At 42.2% G+C, this 22,127-nt stretch overlaps 3 protein-coding genes across 5 annotated transcripts; 1 reads left to right on the top strand and 2 right to left on the bottom strand.

The window, feature by feature from the left end:
- Nucleotides 1-2: 2 nt before the first annotated feature.
- LOC136433144 (tryptophan--tRNA ligase, cytoplasmic-like) lies at nt 3-11,368 on the bottom strand. Of its 2 annotated transcripts, none has more exons than XM_066425016.1 (10): nt 11,258-11,368; nt 4,780-5,003; nt 4,175-4,283; nt 3,595-3,714; nt 3,254-3,436; nt 3,010-3,110; nt 2,741-2,853; nt 2,077-2,250; nt 1,495-1,635; nt 3-1,130 (listed from the first exon to the last, which is right to left on the bottom strand). In XM_066425016.1, the coding sequence occupies exons 2-10, from the start codon at nt 4,928-4,930 to the stop codon at nt 972-974; spliced, it is 1,251 nt and encodes a 416-aa protein (XP_066281113.1). In that variant the 5' UTR covers nt 4,931-5,003; nt 11,258-11,368; the 3' UTR covers nt 3-971. The 2 variants fall into 2 exon arrangements, with proteins under 2 accessions (XP_066281113.1, XP_066281112.1); XM_066425015.1 differs by lacking the exon at nt 11,258-11,368 and adding an exon at nt 5,104-5,272.
- On the top strand, nt 5,386-12,508 carry LOC136433136 (collagen alpha-1(I) chain-like). The gene is made up of 6 exons (XM_066424987.1): nt 5,386-8,744; nt 9,108-9,262; nt 9,841-9,968; nt 10,263-10,433; nt 10,746-10,886; nt 11,279-12,508. Exons 1-6 carry the CDS (start codon nt 5,569-5,571, stop codon nt 11,498-11,500), a joined length of 3,993 nt encoding a protein of 1,330 aa, XP_066281084.1. The 5' UTR covers nt 5,386-5,568; the 3' UTR covers nt 11,501-12,508.
- An 817-nt stretch (nt 12,509-13,325) lies between these two features.
- LOC136433137 (micronuclear linker histone polyprotein-like) lies at nt 13,326-21,983 on the bottom strand. 2 transcript variants are annotated; one of them, XM_066424988.1, is made up of 9 exons: nt 21,852-21,983; nt 20,334-20,451; nt 19,371-19,399; nt 18,832-18,996; nt 18,615-18,681; nt 18,121-18,228; nt 17,809-17,892; nt 17,251-17,406; nt 13,326-16,913 (listed from the first exon to the last, which is right to left on the bottom strand). In XM_066424988.1, the coding sequence occupies exons 2-9, from the start codon at nt 20,397-20,399 to the stop codon at nt 14,790-14,792; spliced, it is 2,799 nt and encodes a 932-aa protein (XP_066281085.1). In that variant the 5' UTR covers nt 20,400-20,451; nt 21,852-21,983; the 3' UTR covers nt 13,326-14,789. The 2 variants fall into 2 exon arrangements, with proteins under 2 accessions (XP_066281085.1, XP_066281086.1); XM_066424989.1 differs by having other exon boundaries at nt 21,894-21,943.
- Between the last annotated feature and the right edge of the window lie 144 nt (nt 21,984-22,127).

The following is a 22,127-nucleotide window of genomic DNA, read 5'->3' as shown; positions in this document are numbered from 1 at the left end:
TGTTTTCAAGGCTTTGTTTCTTTATTTCTTCTTGCCTATATTTAACAAGCATGTGGATCAATAATGCCAGTATGGCATGGTGTCCTGCTGACATACAGCATAGCCATAGGGTGCATGTGGACAACCACACTCATAGAATTTACATACACATGCGACAGTGAATACAGTTATTTCTTTTAAAATCTTCTATCCATAACTTCTTTTCATTCTAATATAAAGCAAATTACTTTCCAATCATACATTTAACTTATAAGTGGCAAATAAAAAGGATTCTTCATTCAAACGATACATCATTAAAACATTGTATTGCAGCCAGTCATCTGCTACTTTACAAGGCAAAAGGACACCATCCTACAGTTTTACTTTTAATTTACAATGCAATGAAAGGATGTAACATAAGGCAGGATGGTAATAAACTAATTTTAAGTTGTAAAATATTCTGAGGAATTTCACTCAAAAGTGAAAGGTAGTAAGGATTTTAATTTTACTGTAGCCAAAAGTATCCTTTTTTCAATCCAGATATTTGGTGACTGAAGTTGATAAATACTAATACAGCAAGAATGGCTTCTTCATATCAATATTTCTTTGATTTGTCTCACACATGGCTTCATGTTACACTTGTTACTTTCAAGTACACCATTGGACACATGTATAAACTATATGTTGTGAAATGATGTTACATGCAACACCATTGGGAGCATTTTCCTTGAAGGAATGACCGTCTTACAGAAGACATCACCTGTGCTGGGGAGGGTGCTACTATGAACCCTGTAGAGAGACTTCCATGTTGTTGTTGCCAGTATAGTCATCTACAACACTATAGTAACAACATATACATCTCTATTCATTTACAGGAAGACATTTGACTTTTGGAGATACAAGGGAGTATTTGTTTTACCATTATAAGTCTTTGTGCAGATTTCCCAAATGACCATATACTCACAGAGGATGACCTTAATCATTTTTCATGCTCAATAATTATACTTCAACTTCCTTGGTGTCATAAACTCCTTGACAGTTTCATCAGTGACCTGTTTTCTCCTCTCTATGTGTTCAGACACAACTTTTTGCAGGATTCCAATCAGTTCTTTCTTCAGTTCTCCTGTTAGCATTTTGCCACTGGAGTAATCCTAGAAGAGAAGAAGGAATATAGTTTTGGGGACCCGTGATTTTTTTTTAAATCTGCTTGAAGCTTCCATTGAGGGAGGGAGAGCAATCTGCTGATCACTTGCTACTTGAAAAGTCACAAGAAAGGTAAAATCTCTGGCAAGTACATCTGAAGTCAAATACAAATATAATTAGGAACAGGAGAAATGGCAGATTCACCACCATGTAAAGGGAAGCCAGCCCTTGTAAACAATATATAAACATTTATTCAGTACCAATTCAGTACCATGTTATCATGTTGGACTTTCCAAGTGCATGCATAAAGTGACCAGTGTAAGGGATTTTCCATTTTTACAGTAAGGACTTGAAGAACTAAGCAGATCTCACCTCTCTGATCTGCTTCAGTTTGTCATCGTCCTCCATGAAGAAGGTCAGGTACATGTAGGACACGTCCACATCCACGTTCCCTCCCAGTCTGCGGTGCTCCTCCACTGTCGCCTGCCCTCCCGAGAACGCATACTTGTTGATCTGTGGAAGAGATGAGATCTTATTAGAGGAACTTTTCATACAAGGGGTTTGCACTCATACGACTAGGATGGAAGTATTGTTTGCCATGCAGGATGATTAAACCTGGAAGTTGCCAAGTAAAGTTGAATTTGTATATGGAATAACAGGGTACAGTCATGATATACACATATAATTCATAAGTCTGACTCTTTCAGGTTCAACCAAGCAGCATGGCAGACAACACTCATGTAGCAAACACCCTATGGAGTCAAGATATGTTATTGCTCTTCATGGTAGAACTACAGGCGCAAAGTTTCAATTAAGAAAAAACTCCAACAGTCCAAGAGGAGGATTTCAAGACCCAATGTCAGTGAACAATAATATTTCCTCTCAGTTGAAGCCACAAACTGACAAAGCTTATACATATAAACATGCATATGGAGCATGTGGTTATTTCCATACCTTCTTCTTGATCTGTGCATTTGTATCTGTTAGGTACAGGGAGGAGACAGCATCGCTGGCGCTCATCTTGGTCATGGCCCCCTGCAGAGCAGGCAGGAACGTGGTGTGGAGCAGAGCAGGCTTGGGGAAGCCCAGACGGGGCGCCACGTCACGGGTCATTCTGAAGTACGGGTCCTGAGGGACAAAAAAAAAAATTAAAACACTTTCAAGATGCTACATAAAGCTTCTGGCTATATTGCATCTTTCCTATCACGTATTATACTGTACAGGGGCTTGATATCATTGCAATTGCTTGCTTGTTGATGTTAAGTGCTGGCCTACATCCACTACTCCAACCACCATGGCTTCCCATGAGCATTGCAATTAGTGACCAATTCATAAAATATTATGTACATTAGAAATACAATGTACCAAATATTACATGACAATTCTATGATCACATGATCTTTAAACTTTGACTTATGTCAAATCTTACACTTTTATCCATTAGGGCAAAGTCCCTAAAGCTTGCTGTTTATGCTGTTAATGCTTCTGCTAACCCCTGCATGATAATACAAGCAACGCTTATATGCTACCTTATGTTTCTTACTATTATGTCACATACGGCACTAACACAGCAGCACAACTCAGCCATTTCTGTAAAATTTAATTCCCGAAGACTCACCTGGTCAATGGCACATGGAATGAGACACTGGATATCTTTTCTTCCTCCAAAGATCTGTGGGAAGGATGAGCTGAAGGACGGGGCAGCCTGGATGGATGGGAAACTGATCTTTCCTGGAACAAAGGAAATAAACAAAATGTAACATTACAGAATCTGTGACATCTTCTGTTGGAATAATCTACAAAAAAATAATTTCTGAAAAGACAAAATGCAGGCAAAAACTGTAACATAATTGATTTTCTTAATAGATATAATGGAAAAATTCTCACCTATACATGTGCTGTCCCCAAAGCCAAAGATTCCCTTGACTTGGTTGAAGGTGACACATTTCTGAACTTTCAACATGGTTCGGTAGAAATCTGGTGAAGACCTGGACAAGACACAATGGTCAATATTAGATTGTGTCCAACAGGAGTACAAACTATCACAAGTTAAGACAGGCCCTATTCAAATTACATAAGACCATATAGAGAAATTGCAACAAAGTATGTCAGAGTATGAATGTCATCTAACCCGATGTAGTCCATGTCTGAGAAAATGAAGGTCTTGTCGACGTCAAAGCCCAGGGCGATGATATCCTTGGCATTCTCGTTGGCCAGTCTCCTGGCCTCCTCCGCCGACAGGTCCTTCCACAGAAACTTCTCATCATCAGTCAGCTGGATCACCAGGGGAACGTCAAAAATGTCCTGTAACCACCTGCACAGGAACATGGGAATGCAACACGGGGCTGTTATGAGTGACATACATGTACGTGAGGAACACATCTGATGCATTATTATAACAGTCATTAGCCTTTATTTGTAACCTTTAGTGTAAGAGTGACAAATGTTCAATAAAATAAGAGTTCTTCTTACTTGGTAATCATGAAGGGAATGAGATGTCCCACATGCATGGCCTCTGACGATGGTCCTCTGCCTGTGTACAGGAAAAATGGCTTCCCTTTTTCGTAGGCATCTAGGATCAGGTTGACGTCCCTGGATGAACCAAGAGAATTAAAATTTTTGATAAATGTAACAAAAAAAATAATTGCTCTTGAGACTTCAAACTGATACAGAGTGACAATGAATATAAATAGAACACCTTACCAGCATGTCATGTCTTAATGTTTGACCAACATCGCAACAATTCTGACAAATTCTCTCACTATACAGTAAGTACTAGTAACGAGTTGGACCATTGTCGACTTTACATGGCTAATCAAGCTAAGTTAGAACAACACCTAGGTCAAATCCTAAGGGAGCAACTAACCCTGACCCTCCCTTACAATTGGCAATGGTGTTGGTCAGAGTTGACAGTGGCGCGACTTGTCCTGATTCCATGCAAGTGTAAAATCAGTGCATGTGGTTGGGCGTTAGCCGTAACATGAACTTTGTATGGTGCCTATGACCCTATACAAAGATTTGAACAGATAACGTTACAGAAAGCTGTGCTCACCTGTGTGAAAATATCATGCCTCTAGTGAGTAGATGGTGGGCCGGCTTTCCTGTCACTCTCACAATCCTGTCAATTAGGTCCTGCTCAATCTTCGTGCTCCCAAACTGGGCTACAGACAGAGAGATGTAATGTTTAATAGGAAGATATTAAGGAGGTGAAAACAAACAGGAAAATTCCCCCACAAACTAATGAGTTATGATTTCAATTGTATATTTGTGGCAATAGAGAGATGCAGTAATAAAGTTACACATTTAGACCCAATTCATATACATGTATTTGGAAAATATTCAGAACGCAACGAATGATGAGGTTGAAAATGCTTTAGAGGAGACTCTTCTTTTTCTTTTACATATTTCCCACTAAGAAGATAATAACTGTTATGCTTCAACTTCAAGGGCTAAACCTGCAGTGATTTCACTTTGAGCTTTTTGATTTCACTCAAATGTAGTCTGTCAAACAGTCAACGCCACTTCTTATCAGTATTTCAAACATTCCTGATGCACTCTCATACATTAGTAATTTCATAGTTCTCTCAAGTTTGAAATATCAAATATTAAAAATCCTCTTTCTGGCTGCAAGCCTAAATATCATTATATCAAACTCACCGATTAGCTTGTCATAGTTCACGCCTTTTTGGCTTCCTGACGTCACTTCCCACGGAGTGATGAGCTGATCTTCAGTCTCCTCCTCTGGCGGGTTCTGTCCATCCTGAAGCTTCAGGTTCTCCACACCCGGAACTGCCCCCTCCTCTGCCATATTGACTGATGAAATTTCACAACGTGCTCCCCTCCTGCAACGTGGACGCTTCAACGCCGAATTTCTTCTTGCGCTAGAGGGAGATCAAGAGAACAAACGATGGAAATGAGACGGCTTAGAATGAAACCTCAACCTGAAAGCTCGAAACATAACGTAAGAGGACTTTTACATACCGTAATATCTCTAACAGCACTGGGTTCCTTGGTTCCTGCAAACCTCATGCAAGTGGAAGAAACCATGATGAATTTTTAGGTAAGTATTGTATCGATATCTGGTTTGCAACGCGATAAATGGCTATATGGTAGCTCAAATGGACCTAACATAGTATATATTATATGGTTATTAATTGTTTTTCTATCTTTGGCCTTTAATTGTATTTTGATAGAACTAATATATAGTTGCTAATTTATAGCATCCCTAAATTGAAGAATGGTTTCCACCATTTTGATCTTTGTAGTAAATCGTGGTTCCACCCACAATGCACCGTGGGCAGTCATGGCGGCGTCCGTGATGGACAGGCGATTTTGACGACTTGTGTTCTGGATTTTTCCGCACTTATTCTGGACACATCCAATCAAAACAACTTCCCGTAACTGCTCTGATTTCTGGAGAATACGTCTGGTCGTGAGTTAGTGGCGATGGACGCGCTGGTACAGTACGATAGCTCTAGTTCAGACGAGGAGGAGGGGCGGCCACCTTCCGCGGCAAGACAAGCAAAATCTGCAAAGCGAGCTTCCTCCAAGTCTGGCGGGAAGAAGGCCAAAGTGGCGGCAGCAGAGGTCAGCCAGAACGCCAATGTCCAGGTTCAGAATCCGGCAGGATATTCCAATGATTGGCAGGCAATGGGTTACGCCCAGCAAGGCTATGGGCAGACTTGGCCGCAAGGCTACGACTATAGTCAGTATGCACAGGCCTACGGACAATGGGGAGACTATCAACAGTGGGCGAACTACTATGCTGGGTACGGACAGCAGCAACAGTACGGTACACAGGCATCCATGCAGCCACCTCCAGTTCCACAACCCACCAGTTCAGTTGGACAATCTACCACTACTGCATCATCAACCTCAGACGTGACACCCCAGCCCCCTCCACCCTCAGGACCCCCCTCAGAGAAACCCCCCCTTCCAACTGGTGCACCGCCAGCACAACTGACCTCAGCCTCTACCACCGGCCAACAATCGGAGGCAAAGACTCCAGCGTCTCAATCACAAACCACCTCTGCAACATCGTCTGGTGTGGATTCTCAGGTTAGCACGGCCGGGCAGGGGCAGGCTGGCTCACAGGACACCAGCTCTGGCCAGGCAAGCATGGATCCCAACATGATGTGGAACAACATGTGGAACTACCAGCAGTATGATCCACAAGCATGGAGCCAATATTATGCCGGGCAGGGGTATCAGGACCCTAACATGGCAATGGGTCAGTGGGGCCAATGGGGCCAACAATGGCAGAACTGGCAGCAGCAGCAGCAACAGCAAGGTACTGCTGACCAGACTGGACAACAGAAACAACAACAAACCCAGCAACAAGGAGGCTATCAGGCTACGTCTCAAGCAGCAACTAGCGACACAGGACAGAAGCCACCTCCTCAGGGGCCACCGCCTCAAGGACCACCACCACATGGCCCGCCACCCGGACTGAATGGTCAGGATCAATGGCAAAGGCCAGATTGGCAGCAAACCTGGCACCCTGGCCAGATGGGCCAACGGCCACCTGGCCCCATGGACCAGGGACCAAGAATGAGGATGAGGCACATGGGCCCAATGGATCATGGACAGCGGCCACGTCATCGTGGCCCCATGGATGGCCCAAGACATCGTCATCCACCACCGATGGGCCAGGGACCTCGGATGAGGCATCCAGGGCCAATGGAGCATGGGCCACGGGGCCCGCGAGGGCCAATGGAACCCGGGCAAAGGCCAAGACATCACGGACCCATGGACCAGAGACCAAGACATCCTGGCGGAATGGATCAAAGACCACGGCACAGGCATCCTGGTCCAATGGATTTTGGACAACGGCCACGGTATCCTGGAGGTATGGACCAGCGACCTCGCCACCCCCCACCGATGGATAAAGCACAACAGCCGCGGTTTCCAGGTTCAGCAGATCAAGGTCCTCGTCCCATGGAGCAGGGGCAGCGGCCACGGAACCCTGGTGCAATGGATCAGGGACCAAGACCAAGGTTCCCTGGACCAATGGATCAAAGCCAGAGGCCACGACACCCAAGCCCACAGGGTCCAAGGGGAAGAGCTCCCAATACAGGGGAAGGGAAGGATAGCAGATGGAGTGGACAGCCTTGGCAGAGAGATAATCGTCGGCCCAAAGATCAGGATGATCAAGAGGAGGATCAGGAGTCAGACAAGCCTCAAAAGAAGCAAGAGCCAGCTACTGAGGAGAAATCAAAACCTGCACTTAGCTTGTCAGAGAGGCTAAAGATGATTGCAGAGTCCAAGACTCCACACACTGCTTCATCTAGTCACCTAGCTTCGAGGGCTACGCCATCAGAGAAAGACAAAAAGAAAGGTACAGACGAAAAGGGAAATGCAAACTATGTACCTTTAGGATTCAACAAATTGCAGCAGATGTCACAAGGCGGTGATGATGGCAGGGAAGGAAGAGGACCAAGAGGTGAACGTGGAGGTCGCGGGGACAGGGGTGGATCAGGTGGCAGGGGAGGGAGGGACGACCGAGGGGGAAGGAGGAGCAGGTTTGGACAAGACGATGAGCCAAGGGGGTCATCATGGGGTCGAGATAGAAACCAGCCCTCATACAGGTCTGGCAGAGATGGCAGGCCAGACAGGGAAGGAAGAGATCGAGACAGCAGGTCAGACAGAGATGGCCGACCCAGCAGGTTTAGCCACGACTCCAGGGATAGACAGGGTGACAGCCAGCAGGAGAGAAGAGGGAGTAGGTTTTCTGATGGCCCACCTTCACATGGGGAGCAGAGCAAACCTGGTGGGGAGGGAAATGCGAGGTCAAACACGGATGGAAAGCAAAGTCGCTGGGAAACCCCCCGTAGCACAGGCACAAATGAGCCCCAGAACCAACCCAAGTCCAGGACAAAATGGGGATCAGAAACCACGGATGGCAAGAAGGGCCCTTCTAATACACTGCTCCCGGATCCTGCAGGCCCACCAGGAGGAGGAGGAGGCAGTCACCAAGGCAACCCTCCATCACTGTTTGACATCCAAGTTCAACCTTCATCCAATCTCCGGCAAGGCCAGGGCCAAGCTGGCCAGCAGCAGTGGGGACAGAGAGCAGAGCAGGAATCCAATCCCCCCGGCCCAAGAGGATCCCCGTCTGCAGGGCCAAGGGGACCCTCTCCTTCAGGGCCAAGGGGACCCTCTCCTTCAGGGCCAAGAGGACCTCCTCCCCCTGGACCAAGAGGTCCACCACCCCCTCAGTTTCAGGGACATCACCAAGGGAACTGGTCACAGCAGAACTTTGGGTCCCCTGAGGGACAGGGCGGTGGAATGAAGAGAGAATCCTCGAATGACTCCCAATTCTCTCCATCTGAAGGAGGACCTGGCATCCGTCCCTACATGCCCAAACGTGCCAGGCTAGAGCCGGACGGGTCGCCTAGCAACCCCAGCCCCGCCGGAATGGTGCTACAAGACACCACCATGGCTGTAGCACAGGATATATTTGAACCATACCCAAAAATTGTGTTTGCCCTGGGGAAGGCTGTGCAAAGCAAGATTCCTGAGAAAAGACTTGTTGATCTGCAGGGCCACACAGGCCCAGTGAACACTGTGGAGTGGTGCAAGGCCGACTGTAGCCATCTTCTCCTGTCTTCCTCCATGGACAGGTAATGGTGTACATGCACTTAGTAGGGTAATAATCAGACTGTGGGGTAAAGGAGATTAGAATTTAGAGGCAGTGTTCGCTGAAGGATCGACTGATCATACCCATAAACTATATGAGTATGTTATTAATTAACTTTGTAAGCCAAACTTTATTTTGTTATTATATCAAACAGCATGTCACACCTATTAGGGATGCATATCCTATTGTTTAGATCGGGCTGGAAAAAGGACACCATATTTGATGGTAGTAAGTTCCAATCTACAGTAGTTTTAAGAAAGATGTATTTGTTTTTGTAAATTTGTAGAAAAAGAATGATTTGTAAAGAAAAACTTGTAATGACCTCAATTTTCCTCCCCATGTGCAGGACTGTCAGAGTCTGGGATGCCATTGGAGACGCCAAGTGTGTCCGAACTCTGACTAATCACAGGGCAGGAGTAAAGATGGCTGCGTGGACTACAGACAAGAAAGTGTTGAGCTGCAGCTTTGACAAGACGGCTCAGCTCACAGATCCTCAGACAGGTGAGAAAACCACTTAACCTTCTCCTTGCTGAGGGATGTTTTTGGCACCAAATTAGTTGTTCCTGATATGGTTTATCACAGACTACCTGCAATGTGCCTTGAGACTGCACACTTACTGATAACAGGGTGAGGCTGCAGGGAGCAGGTTGAGTATGAAAAGTTATTTTCCAGATTTAAAGGGTTCTAGCCACAGGCTAGTTGGGCAGCCTTAGCTGTGTGTGTTAAACACTAACAGCCAAACCAATAATCAAATAGATAGATAAAGGTTGCTATGTTGGAAGCCCTACATTTCAACAAATGACATGTTTGTGGCTGTGCATTTAAAATTTCACATTTTGCTTGAAAAATGTATGCCTTTGAATTTTCTCCATATTTCTTGTTAGGTTTCTTTGTGATGATACTGAAAAAATTAACATGTATCATTAAATGTCCTTTTGGAAAATGATTTTTTCACTTAGTTAAAGGTATCTGTTTAGAGGATATCGTTGATGAAGTGCCATTGTTAGAGAAGATAAACAAGGATTACATTGAATCTGTATCGAAAGCCCTTTTGTCTGACAGTATGTATTGTTTTGCAGGTCAGACTGTGACGACATTCCCCCATTCCAACTTCGTGACTGTTGTTCGAGTCCATCCCCAGGAACACAACCTGTTCCTGACTGGGTCCACAGACATCATACAGGCTTGGGACAGCAGGACAGGCAAGGTGAGATGTTATCATGTTTATCACTTTATCCCAGGGGAACTTTGGCTCGTCTGTCTGTGTATTTTTCTGTTTCCCAATATGCACATTATGATTAGGGTGTTGCCACACATCTACATGTACAATGCTGCTATTTTTGTCTGTGGGTCTGGAAGGGTTGCAAAGCAATATGGATATCGATGGGATGTCTGCCATATCTGATTGCCTTGTTTGATCATTGCATTTTTGTGTGACTGTTACAATTGCAACAATTGCCTGAAAATCTGCTCACAACTACAAATGTTTTGATCTTTTCAGGCTGTTCGGGATTTTAAATGCAAATTTGGTTCTGTTCTGGACTTGGCGTTCTTCCCGAGCGGGAAATCGTTCATCAGCAGTGCCGATGTTGTAGCAAGAGACTCCGCCGACAAGACGATCATGGTGTGGGACTTCAACTCTGGGTCTAAGCTGTCCAACCAGATATTTCATGTAAGACAATTCATACTCGCTGAAGATGGCAGTATAGGGATGTAAGGCTTTCCGGGATTTAGCATTGAGCCTAAGTAGTAGATACAGACAAAAGTGTATCAGATACTAGTATATAGATAACTGTGAACCCTTCATAAATGCATGACAAAATGAGATAATGTAAAAAGATAACCATGTTGTGAAATGCCCTGGAGTTTTGTGCTGACAGGAAAAGTCTGGAAATGGACAGGGAAAGTAATGTACTCTATCCTTTGTTGTAGCTTTATATTCTGTACTTCTGTAGTAAACACATGGCTGTGTGTTGTGTTCCAGGAGCGATACAGCTGCCCTTCTGTGGCTGTCCATCCCTCAGAGCCAAACTTCATCGCCCAGACCAATGGAGACTACATCGCCCTCTTCTCCACATCTCGCCCATATGCCATGGACAAGACTGTCCGTTTTGAAGGACACAAGGTTAGAAATCAAGTTTTTGTTTTATCCAGTTTAGCCGGTGTAACTACTGTAATTTTTTATTTGTTAACGGTAACTTAATTTTAGCTACTTAAACGGTCACTAGTCAACCGCTAAAATTTCATCTTCGCAATGGTTTTGTTACTAACATTTGAGACACTGATGTTTGTTCCCACCGTTAGAATTACTAGTAAATGCCGTGAACTACTCCCTTTCCCCCCAACCATTAGAATTATCAATAGCAATGTAAAATGGATTTACAGTAGCTGCTTTCTGGTACCCAGGTTTCCAGGCATGCAGCAATGCCTGTTATATCAAATGACTTGAACTTTGATATCAAGTTCAAAGTTCACGTAAGTTCAAGTAATGCTCACGTCTCAACTCTGATGTTGTAGGTTCAAGGGTATCGGATCGGCTGCGAGTTTACCCCAGATGGACAGATGATCGTGACTGGCAGCGGTGACGGGAAGGTGCACTTCTTCAACTACTACTCGGGAGAGACTGCACGCGAGCTGAACGTGTACACAAACCCGTGCACAGATGTGAAGTCCCACCCTGTCCTGAGCAGCACCCTGGCTACCTGTAGCTGGGGCGGGCAGGTCTCTGTCTGGCAGTAAACAACACACCTTCCTAGGGCTGCTCCAACAGGATCAGTTGGTTCTTGGATTTTTTAGATTAAAAGATAGAGGAGGCCAATTTTTCAGATGGTTTTGAGGATATACAGAGTTACTACTGAGATATAAAAAGGTGTTGGAGGAATGTTGATAAATTTATTGTATTTTTCTTGCTTCAACTATAAAGAGAAAAATTCAAGGAACAACTAATCCAATTGTTTTAGCCTGTTGTACAGGTCATTTCACCAATATCACATGATCCATACTAGGACTGTACAGGTTCTGACATGTTGAAGTAGACTTTGATTTGTGTATAGGTCATGTGTGAAACATGAGGAGAAGACAGTCAGAATTTTAATTGTTTATCCAGTATGTCTAGCAAAATCTTTTTTTCATTAAGATGGTAATGTTGTCTTTGTCTTGCTTGCAGTCCACTGTTTGTGTAGTCAATGGAAAGTGTAAGAGTTACTGTAATGATTTACTGATAAACCTTAGCAAACATTTTTTTCTAACAACTGTGGAGAAAGTAGTCTGTTAATGTTATCAAGATGTAGTTGATTGTGATGAGCTTTTTGATTTGAGACATTTTTAACGGTTTGGAGCATTTTGTGGCACCTAGTAAACAGCTATCTGAAAAGAAATCAATACCGAGTTGAGGAAACAAACTGATTGAAAAATTACTACTTGACAATTCAGTGGAATGAGAATCTCTGAAGCCAGTTGCAGCAGTTAATACTGCTTTTAAGCATGGACCAAAATTTCCTTCACCACAAATTTTGAAATCCAGCAACATCAAATTGTTTATTCCTTCTGAGAAACCTTTCTTATAGGAGTGGTTACACCACAGCTAAAAATAATTGCCCACAGACATCTTGAATGTAAAGCCTGTTTCCAATGCAGTGAAGTCAACATATGCACGTTTTATTTCCTTCCTCTGTATGAATGATCGATGTGTGATGAAAGAAAAGTTGGACATTGACTGTTTCTGATACATACACACGTCGTCTTGTTTCCCTGCCTTGTGTCGATTCTTTGTGTCTTCAGTGTCCAAAGGTGGTAAATGATTTAGACACATGAATGTTGAGAAAGTTGGTTGAGATTTAAATGCATTAGGAATTTATTGAATATCAAACATTGCCCTAGTGTTCTCTTGAAACATAAATTCATGTACCTCTACATTAAAGTGATAGAATGTAGGTATAGTTTTTGTATTTGATATGAATTCAAACTTATACAGGTGACATTAATTGTGGGAAAGTTATTTGTGCTCAATAGCAAGAATTTGCCTAGAACACCTGACAAACTCATGAAAACTGGTAATATTGCAGTGCTACTAGTGTTGCACATTCTTCTGTAATGTAAGTCAACATCTGTGGTACAAATGTCACTACTGGATCAAGAAAAGTACCTGTATTTTATGGTGTTGTGGAGTATTTTTCTTAGCTTCTTTTTTATAAGTGCACTAGTCAGTTAATGCCCAATACATAATATGAAAAGTATTGGTCAGTACCATGTATAAATGGCCACAAGCTTGTTTGCATACATAACATCCTCTGGACAGCCAATACTCTGATGCAGGAGGGAAAAAATGGTATTACTCTCATTTTTAAAAGCTGGAAAGTATTGATGGTGATAAGTATGAAATTACAATGACATGAGCGATGAAATTACAATGACATGAGCATAGTGACATGTTTCTTTTGTGATGGAAGTAGCCTAAGGCAAGTTTATGGTGCCATCAAGAACAACTGATAGGATTCACAGCATGATTTTCTGTACTTATCACTATCAGGTACTTTTAAATAATGCAGTAAGTGCACTGGAGAAAGAAAATTGTACGGTTCACTTTATTTCACAGTCCAACAGTTCACTTTTGCATCACATATGCAGATCTACCAAAAACAAGACAACATTGTATGTGAATTTCTTTTCAGTACTTCATACAATGAAAGGAAAGTTACACTCTTTGCCACAACTTGCAGTGCATAGCCACAATGGCAGTTTTGGTACTTTTTTTACTACTTTGTATAGTCACTTATGTATTGAATTGAATATCATAATCATATATTAGGAATTCTTGTGCATTTCAAGCTGGTTATTTGTGCACACAATGATTAATTTGTGTTTGGATTTCCCCAAAAGATGGTACAGTTTGATGATTCACACCTTCTCTATACATCCACTTCTTACTATACTGTAGTTAATTGTATGTTCTGTATACTAATATTCTATGTGAGAATATCTCAGCCAACAGTACAGACTACAACTCTGATGTAGTAGCAGTGATGAGTGCAACAGGGTGTTTCTGATTGCTGCATGCAACAAGCCCAGATTGTCATCCTATTTTCAATACAAATTCGTCGAATTAAATGATATGTCGAGCTTCATTCAATAAATACCAAATACCTATAACTTCTGCCAGAAGAAGCTGAGCTCTGAGTATATCTTGGACTACATTTTAAAGTACATGTATAGCTATTTGCTCATCTCAAAACTGTTCTGTAGACTAAATGTAAATTTAAAGCACCAAAATGTACATTAAGTTCTATATCCATATTCAACTTGGCACAATAGAAATCATACATGACTAGCAGGTTGATCCATGATAGCCATGAGTGGAAGAAACATTTGGAAACTTTCCATAAAATTACTGATTGTACTTGTCAAAAATATACACATATAACCTATTTCCAGAATTCAAGCTATTGAGTAAATAAGTAAATAGCCATCTATACATATCGCAGATTCTAAATAAATGTTACTTTTAGCTAACGGCCATGATAAACAACTATCCAATGAACAAAATAATTTTTGCTGAAGTGATTTGTACCCTAATGGAACACCATCAACTCAAGCATGGGATATGATTGGTGAAATTCAGGTCACATATGTGCAGGCAACTAGCAAAATAAAAATTTAGTGACATCTTTACATCTCATTCTAATCAGGATAGAGGTTCAGAGAGATTGGTTTTCAAACACATACCTTAACTTCTTAATCTGTATCTTTCACTCCATTCAATACATACTATGTTTATATTAAATCTACCAAACAGCATAACACATCTTGCATAGTTGTTTGGATCACTTTTGCAGTGCCTCAAATTTTTCACAAACATTTGCTCTACTAATATCTATACATAGTGCCTTTGCATCTCTTACATACTACCCATGTTTATTGATGTATTACATTATACAATCTTGAAAGCCTGATACACATCCTGACTTTGTTATCCAACGTGCAGCTTCAGTCATAAGCTATATAAGGAAATTTTCCAGTCCAGTTCGTTTTCTCAGAAGTCCAGCAAACTCCCTGTGAGCTGTGCAGCTTCCAGACTATTACGCCGTCTAGGTGCCCTCTCCTCTTCTTCACTTGGTGCTTCTTCCATTCCCTCCTTCTCAGCTTGGCTGCCCACTGGTGAATCTTCTACTGGTTCCTTATCTGGGCTTCCTTCTTGCCTGCTTTCAGCTCCTTTGTTTTCTTCTTCAGTATTTTGCTCCGCATCTTTGTGTACTCCTTGAGAAGTCTGAGAGTCCTTAGGAGGACACGTCTGTGTCGCCTCACCAACATCGCTGTTGTCTTTGCTGATGGTGTTGTCCTTGCCAAGATGCTGCTGTGACTCAGGCTCATCTGAACCCTCTTGTCTTACCTGGGTTGGACTACTGTTCTGTTTGTCCTTGGTTGGACTACCATTCTCTTTAACCTTGTCTGACTTCTCACCACTTGCTGCAGCCGTTTTCACCTTCTTCTTGGTTCCAGTTTTCTTGGCTCCAGTTTTCGTCACTTTCTTCACTTTAGTTCCTCCTGTCTTTTTAACAGTGCTCTTTGGTCTGGCTCCAGATTGTTGTGTACCTGGTGTTGTTGACTCAGAAGGTGGTTTAGCATCTTTGGTTTCAGGAGCAGAAGTAGGACTGCTTGTCTGAGGAAGATCTGGGTTTTGAGGGTCAGAAACAGAGGAAGCTTTCAGGGTGGCACTATCCACAGGTGCCTGATCTGCCTCTGGCTTCATCTCTGTGGATTCTGAAAGCAAGGATGGGCCTTCAGCCTGTGGAGAAGGGTCACTACCATTGACTTTGTCCTGTGTTTCAAGGTTACTTTCAAGGTCAATGAGAGGCTTCTCTTCTGTCTCAGAAACAGTTTTTTTTACCTTGACTTTGACACCCACTGCAGCAGTTTGTTCTGGTCTCATCACTTTAGACTGAGGACCAGCCGTTGGTCTTTTCTCCTTGACTTCAACAATGGAGTCATCATTCAGCTCACAGGCTCTCTCGTGGCCATCTTCCAGCAGCGACACAGTTTCCTCTCCTACAGAGGCAGTATTCCTAGCTCTGCCTGCCACAGTGCTCAGTTCTGTTGCTTGAGGAAATGCCACAGGTTTTTTCTCTTTGACATGAATAACAGAATTGGTACCATCATCTTCTTCAGAGATTCTATTGCTACCCTTTTCTAGTAGTGGCTCAGTTTCTTCAGTTTCAGCTTTCCTAGCCTTTCCTTTTGTGCTACCTTCAAAGGTTGATCCTGACTCTACCTTTATGTCTCTAGACATCTTGGTTTGAGGATGCCCTTTCTTAACATAACTTTTACCACCTGGGTCACCATTTCTTTCTGCACCCTTTTCCAGCAGTGGTTCTGTCTCTTCTCCATCTGCACCTTGAGGACCAATCTTCTTAACTCTCTGTCTATTGCTTCCTATTTGTGTCTGGTCTGCTTCTGACTTCATCCCTCTAGACTGGGAAGAAGGGATCTTTTCTCTTTTGACTGTAACTGTTGAATTGGCTCCATCTGATGACCCACAGTTCTTACCATCTAGAAGTGGTTCTGTTTCTTCTGTAGCAGGTCCTATCTTTTTTGTCCTGCCTTTGTTGCTTCCTATGGAAACCTGGTCTGCTTCCTTCTTTCTAGCTTTGGTTGGACTTGTATGCGATGATCCCACTACCCTTGAGTAAACCTTTCTGGCCTCAGCTCCCTCCTGTGATTCCCAGTTTCCATTGACGTTCTCAAGGAGTCGCACCTGTGCACCATGTCCAGCATCTCCACTTTGGGTAGGCTGTGGAGCAGGTGCAGAGGGCCTCTGAGCATCCAGTGTTTGTCTGGGTTTCTGCTCCAGGTTCTGTCCAGTGTCCTTTCCTCTTGATATGGGCATGAAGGCTCTGACCTTGGGAGTTTCTTTGGCAGCAGCCTGGCCTTCTGTAAGCCTGATTGGCCGCCACTCTCCTGTGGGTTTCCCAGTTTCTGTTGTTTTGGTATCCTCTCTAAGACTTGTGTTTCCCATATCTACACCATATGCCGTGAATCGTAGTGGTTTTGCTTTTATCACTTTTCCCTGTCCCTGATCAATGTCCTCTGGGTTGGTCTGTACACAGGCATCAAACAGGATTTTCTCTCGACGTGCCCCCACACCACGGACTGTGCGGACCTTTAAAGATTGATAAGATACAATTGTTATTCTTTTGTAAACGTTTTGGTGTTCAAAGACTCCAGGAAAAGCTGTAATGTGCATTGACAATAGACATAATCAAAATAAGATAACAAACAAAAATCTTGAGGTGCACATATAATATAACATTAAAGTTGAAAGATGAAAATTAAGTAAGAGTGCATGTCATCAATAATATGCCATGTACTAGGACAAGCACATAATTATACTAATTGTTATGATTGTTTTACATTTATCAAGTTTGCTTAAGCACAAAGTGTAGGATGAGTGATACTATAGACAGCAAATGGATCTAAACAACAATAACCAAACAAACCGGATGTGGCTTCTGGAGCACTTCTGCCAGCACAGCAGTGGGGACGACAGCGTCCTCCGGTGCACCAGGGGCAGACTGGGAGGCCTTGGCCTTCCTGTGGTTCTTGGTGACCTGCTCCATGTGCTGCTGCAGTCTCTCCTGCAGCTCAGGGGGAAGCTACAGGCACAACACAGACACAGCTTTATTTGTTGGTTCTTGGATTTAAAAAAAAAATACTGCAATACTGATAGATCAACATAAAAACAAAGTATGAAGGAAAATTTTGTATCTTGATACAGTTTCAAGGAATATAGTCAGTTGAAAGCTTTCCTACTGGGACTTTGCTTATATCTTGACCTCTTGCTAAATTTTTGCTTCAAAATGTCTAAGAACCAAGAAAACAGATTTGTTTTCCCTGTTTGGACAATTCAATGGAAGCTACTAGAAGGCTTTACAAAACTTAACATCTTCTAGCTACATGTACTCACAAATGATGGGGCATAAAGTTATTGAGGAGAAAGTTCAACAATGTTCTTTTTTTGCAAATCAAAGATGAGAGAATACAGGTTGACTACTTACTGAGCTGAATTTTGGAGAGACAAAGTTATGAGGATTACACTGGAGTAGCTGGGCTGCCAAGTTACACTCCTTCCGATAGCGGTCCTACAGATAACACAATAAAACATTGACAATGACTTACGTTGTTAACATTGCATGAAGGAGTGATTGAGTTTTGAAGACTCCCACCTAAAAATCCATACTAATCCACTTGTGCTATAGATAGGGAACTATATGAATGGATAACAGTAGACTACATGTCTTAGGTAATCATTGTTTAATGCCTTGGAACTTTGGCTCTATTTGTTGTGGTTTCCATGGTAACAGACTCACATTTGACTCCTCCAGCTGGTTGAGAGCCAGTCTGGTGTTCATCAGTTTCTCTGTCATCTCCAGGATGTCTCTGTTCAGGGAGGCCTTCGTGCGCTCACTCTGGGCAGCCTGACAGAAAGAAAAACAGGATATTTCAAAACCACGGTTCATATGTTATGGGTGATGAACAAACTCTTGAATCATAGTCATCTCATTTATTCTTAGATTATCATGGAAGCTCATCTGTGTTGGTAGTAGTCATAATGCAATGTTAAACTTTCTATCAACACTAAGGTATTCATAGATCAAATTTTCAACGACTACCATTGCCTTTTTCAGGATCAATATTGATCAATATTGATCCTGAAGAGATCATTGAAAATTTGATCCGTGGATACCTTCGTGTTGGAAGAAAGTTTAGCATTGTATCATCCTTTCATTTATCAATTTGTTTGTTTACTCTTTAGTTTTTAGTTCATTCCTCCTTTCATTTCTTAATTCATTCATAGGCTTACCATAGAGAGCAGCTTCTCTTCCAAGTCCTGATTCACCCTCTGTAGTGATTTATGGCTTCTTTCCAGCCTACAGGTAGGAAGGCAAAGGATTTGTTGCTACTTCATGAAGACATTAGGAGAAGACGAATCTTTCAGAATATATCTGACACTTGATAAACAAGGCATTTAGACTGAGAATCAGCATATTTCATCTTTTCTGGACTTTATCCTGCCGTACCTGTAGAATTTGTCCTTCAGCGACTGCAGCTCCTCGGCTGTGTCGTTCAGCTCATCCTCCAGGTTCTCCCTGATCTCCAGGAACTCGGACTCCATCACCTCAATCCTGTGACTGGAGTACACCATCCTCTTCCTGATCTCCTCCGCCTGCTCACGGTACTTGGCACTGCAGGATGGGACAATGGTACACAACTTTGTGATTGAATCTTTATTGCAAGTTTTGCTTGAGAGGAAATTCTGGCAAGAAGGCAAAAAAGTTTGTTTCATTTTCACATCAAAATGCTAGTTGCTTGAAAGTGGTATAATAATTCATCACTTTGTTACTTCTTATGAATTGAATATGTTGTTTGAAACTGCTCATTTTCAGATAATTGTTGCAATGTAATACTAATGGCATATTTCATGCATTTCCTCACAAATACTCATTTTATGGTCTACTAGTCTGTATTTGTTTGTTATGCCTAGAATTAATAGCAGAAAACTGCTGCAATGCACTAAGTCTTTGCAAGATAATGGTAAAAATAAGATTAAGATTTTTACCCCTGGCCTCCGCAGTTACAGCCACATGTCTGAAACACAGATTGTGGATACTGATCAGTTCTCAAACAGCAGCCTGCTCTACATGGACATGATCTGATGAATTCCAGACATTTTACCAGGAGGCAAACCCCATCATAACTCATCATACGACAGGGCGGGTACAGAAGTCTTTATCATGGAACATTGATCATTTTCCCCTGCTTCTGCTAGGATTATGCATTGGTAGAAGTATAACCCTCTGTCACTAATGGTAATAAAGATGTAGTTGTCCAATGAATAGTCAGCACAGTTTGTCATCTCATTTTGCATCAAAGTTGATGAAATCAAAGATATCATACCATAGAAGGAAGCATGCTTTTTCAGGTGACATTGTACACATGTACTTATTACTTAATTATCATCTTGGATTCTTCATCTCTTCAAACTTAGTTGTATAATTTTGGAACTTCTTTTCTGATATGTTCAAAAAGTACCATGTTGCATTACCCTACATTCATTTTTAGAGTGGATATCATATCCAGGCCATCGCGAGCAGGAACAACTACTATAGGCTCTCGTTCTTCCCTCGGACCATCAAAGAGTGGAACGAACTTGAGCCTGGTGTGGCGGAGGCAGGGTCCCTCTCCCAGTTCAAAACCGAACTGGGGAAGACCCTGCTGCATTGAGCCACCCCTACACGTCCTTGTATATATGTAAATACATGTATTACTACCTCACTAAATTCACTTGTCCTGTCATTTGCACTCACAAATTCAGTTGTTTATGTTCCTTAGCGCCTCTCCTTTATTTTCCCTTCGTTTTACTTGTTCCGGACACTTGTGTTGTATCTAACCCATGCGCAACTGCTGATAATCTCAGATATGAGGCTAAGCAGTAAAGAAGAAGAAGAAGAAGAACATATCAGAAAAGAAGTTCCAAATCAAAAATGACCAGGTGTACATAGATACAGCTAAGTATCCCCACCTTGCACTTCTCTGCCATGCCTGCTGCCTGTCCTGGGGGATCATCAGACACCTGGTAGAACAGCATGACTGGACATCCTGGTCAACAACCACAGGGCAGATCACAACATCCCATGGACCTGAAGGATGAGAAATCTGAAGTTCGCCCTTACTGTTCCACTGACAGAGAAATCCTTTGTTACAGTATCTTGGATATATGCTGTTGCTGTATATTTATATTTTATAAATATATATATATATGAATACCAGATGTGCTAACTTGAAATGGAATTGGTGATTGGCACCTGTTGTGTCGCTCTTTCATCTATAAGTATAAGCTGAACATGGAAATGTTCTAGAAGACACACTTGTTAAGATGTTATACACATTACTTGTCCATGCGACCTGTCTATCTAATAGACTGAGAGAGTTCACAATAAGCATGTTTGTTATAACAGGACCACTACTAGTCTCCATTTTTCCATAAAGCACAGAATATTCTTGGGTGTAGTGAAATTAATTCCCTCTAAACCATGAATACACATGATGAAACAAATGAAAAATAGCAGGAGGAGAACTTCAAACACCCAGCATTGGTGATTACCTGTGATGTATCCTTAGATCTCAACCCCTGGAGACAAAGCTGGTCCAAAGGTAAATATAGAATTACATTCATATTTAGAAGTATCAGCTAAGATCAAGAGACATTTGATGGATGATTATGGGATCTCTTTTCTTGTTGCCTTGGTGTTTGCAGCTTCAAAGCTTCTTTGTTACAGTAAGAATTTGAGTGTTTGTGTACTTTGTGTGGGCTAGGAATGAAAAAAAGTAATAGTATATAGTACAGTATAAAGTCATGTACAACGTTAACACCATATGGTCTATTGTCATACATACATATTGTCAACTATTACATTTTACACTGATTTTATGCAAAAGAGTCTGGCATTTTAAAAACGAAATAAAAATTTACTTCGCATGGAAAAGAACAACAACAATAATCATAAATTATAAATTATGATTATTGTTCATTTGTTGTTGTCTTTTTCCATGTGAAGTTATGATTATTGTTGTTGTCCTTTTCCATGCAAAGCAATATTTTTACAATTATGAATTTATACACAGATAAATGTTGATCGTTGGAAGGAGAGCTCTAATGATCACTTTGCGATCGACTCTGGCGCAGTCAACGTCATGTTGCGATAAACAACACTAGCCATTAGGACAATATATACGCGACGGAAACACGCAACGTCGCGTTTTATGACCAAGAGACGGTAAAAAATTTTATTGCATGTCGTCCATCAGACGCAGTAATCTGCCAACAACCCTGCTGATTGGACAGGGGTATGCAGGCATGGGTTATTATATCGATTTTCCCGATGGAAACGCGCCAGCATGAAGGCCAGGCGCAGCGACTTGGAACGTTCGTTCGCACATCTCGGGAATTCCACTGAAGGTCAAGGCGTCTTTACAGTCCATAGAGACGTAATAACTATGGGAAATTAAGGAGAACTTAACTCACGAAACGCCTTCGTACCTTCTGAGTGCTGTTGAAGCTGAGAAGATGGTAGAAACCCACCCTTCGTCTCGGACAGGTGGTTGCGGCGGCCGGAAACCTTTCAGACCTCCATCTTTGTCCGTGGCTTGGTGGAACATTCCAGTAAAGGGGTGTACACTGAAGAAAAATATACAACTATGTGTTACATTATTTCCCCAATAACGTATTTATCGCGATTATGGTAGTGGTTTGATATTGTGTAGAAATTTTGGATGCGCTAAATCTTCTATACGTGCCGCATTTCTATTCTCTTTG

This window comes from Branchiostoma lanceolatum, chromosome 4, assembly GCF_035083965.1.
Source record: "Branchiostoma lanceolatum isolate klBraLanc5 chromosome 4, klBraLanc5.hap2, whole genome shotgun sequence".
NCBI lineage: Eukaryota > Metazoa > Chordata > Leptocardii > Amphioxiformes > Branchiostomatidae > Branchiostoma > Branchiostoma lanceolatum.
The sequence above is the reverse complement of the archived record's forward strand: the minus strand, read 5'-3'. Positions and strand labels throughout refer to the sequence as shown.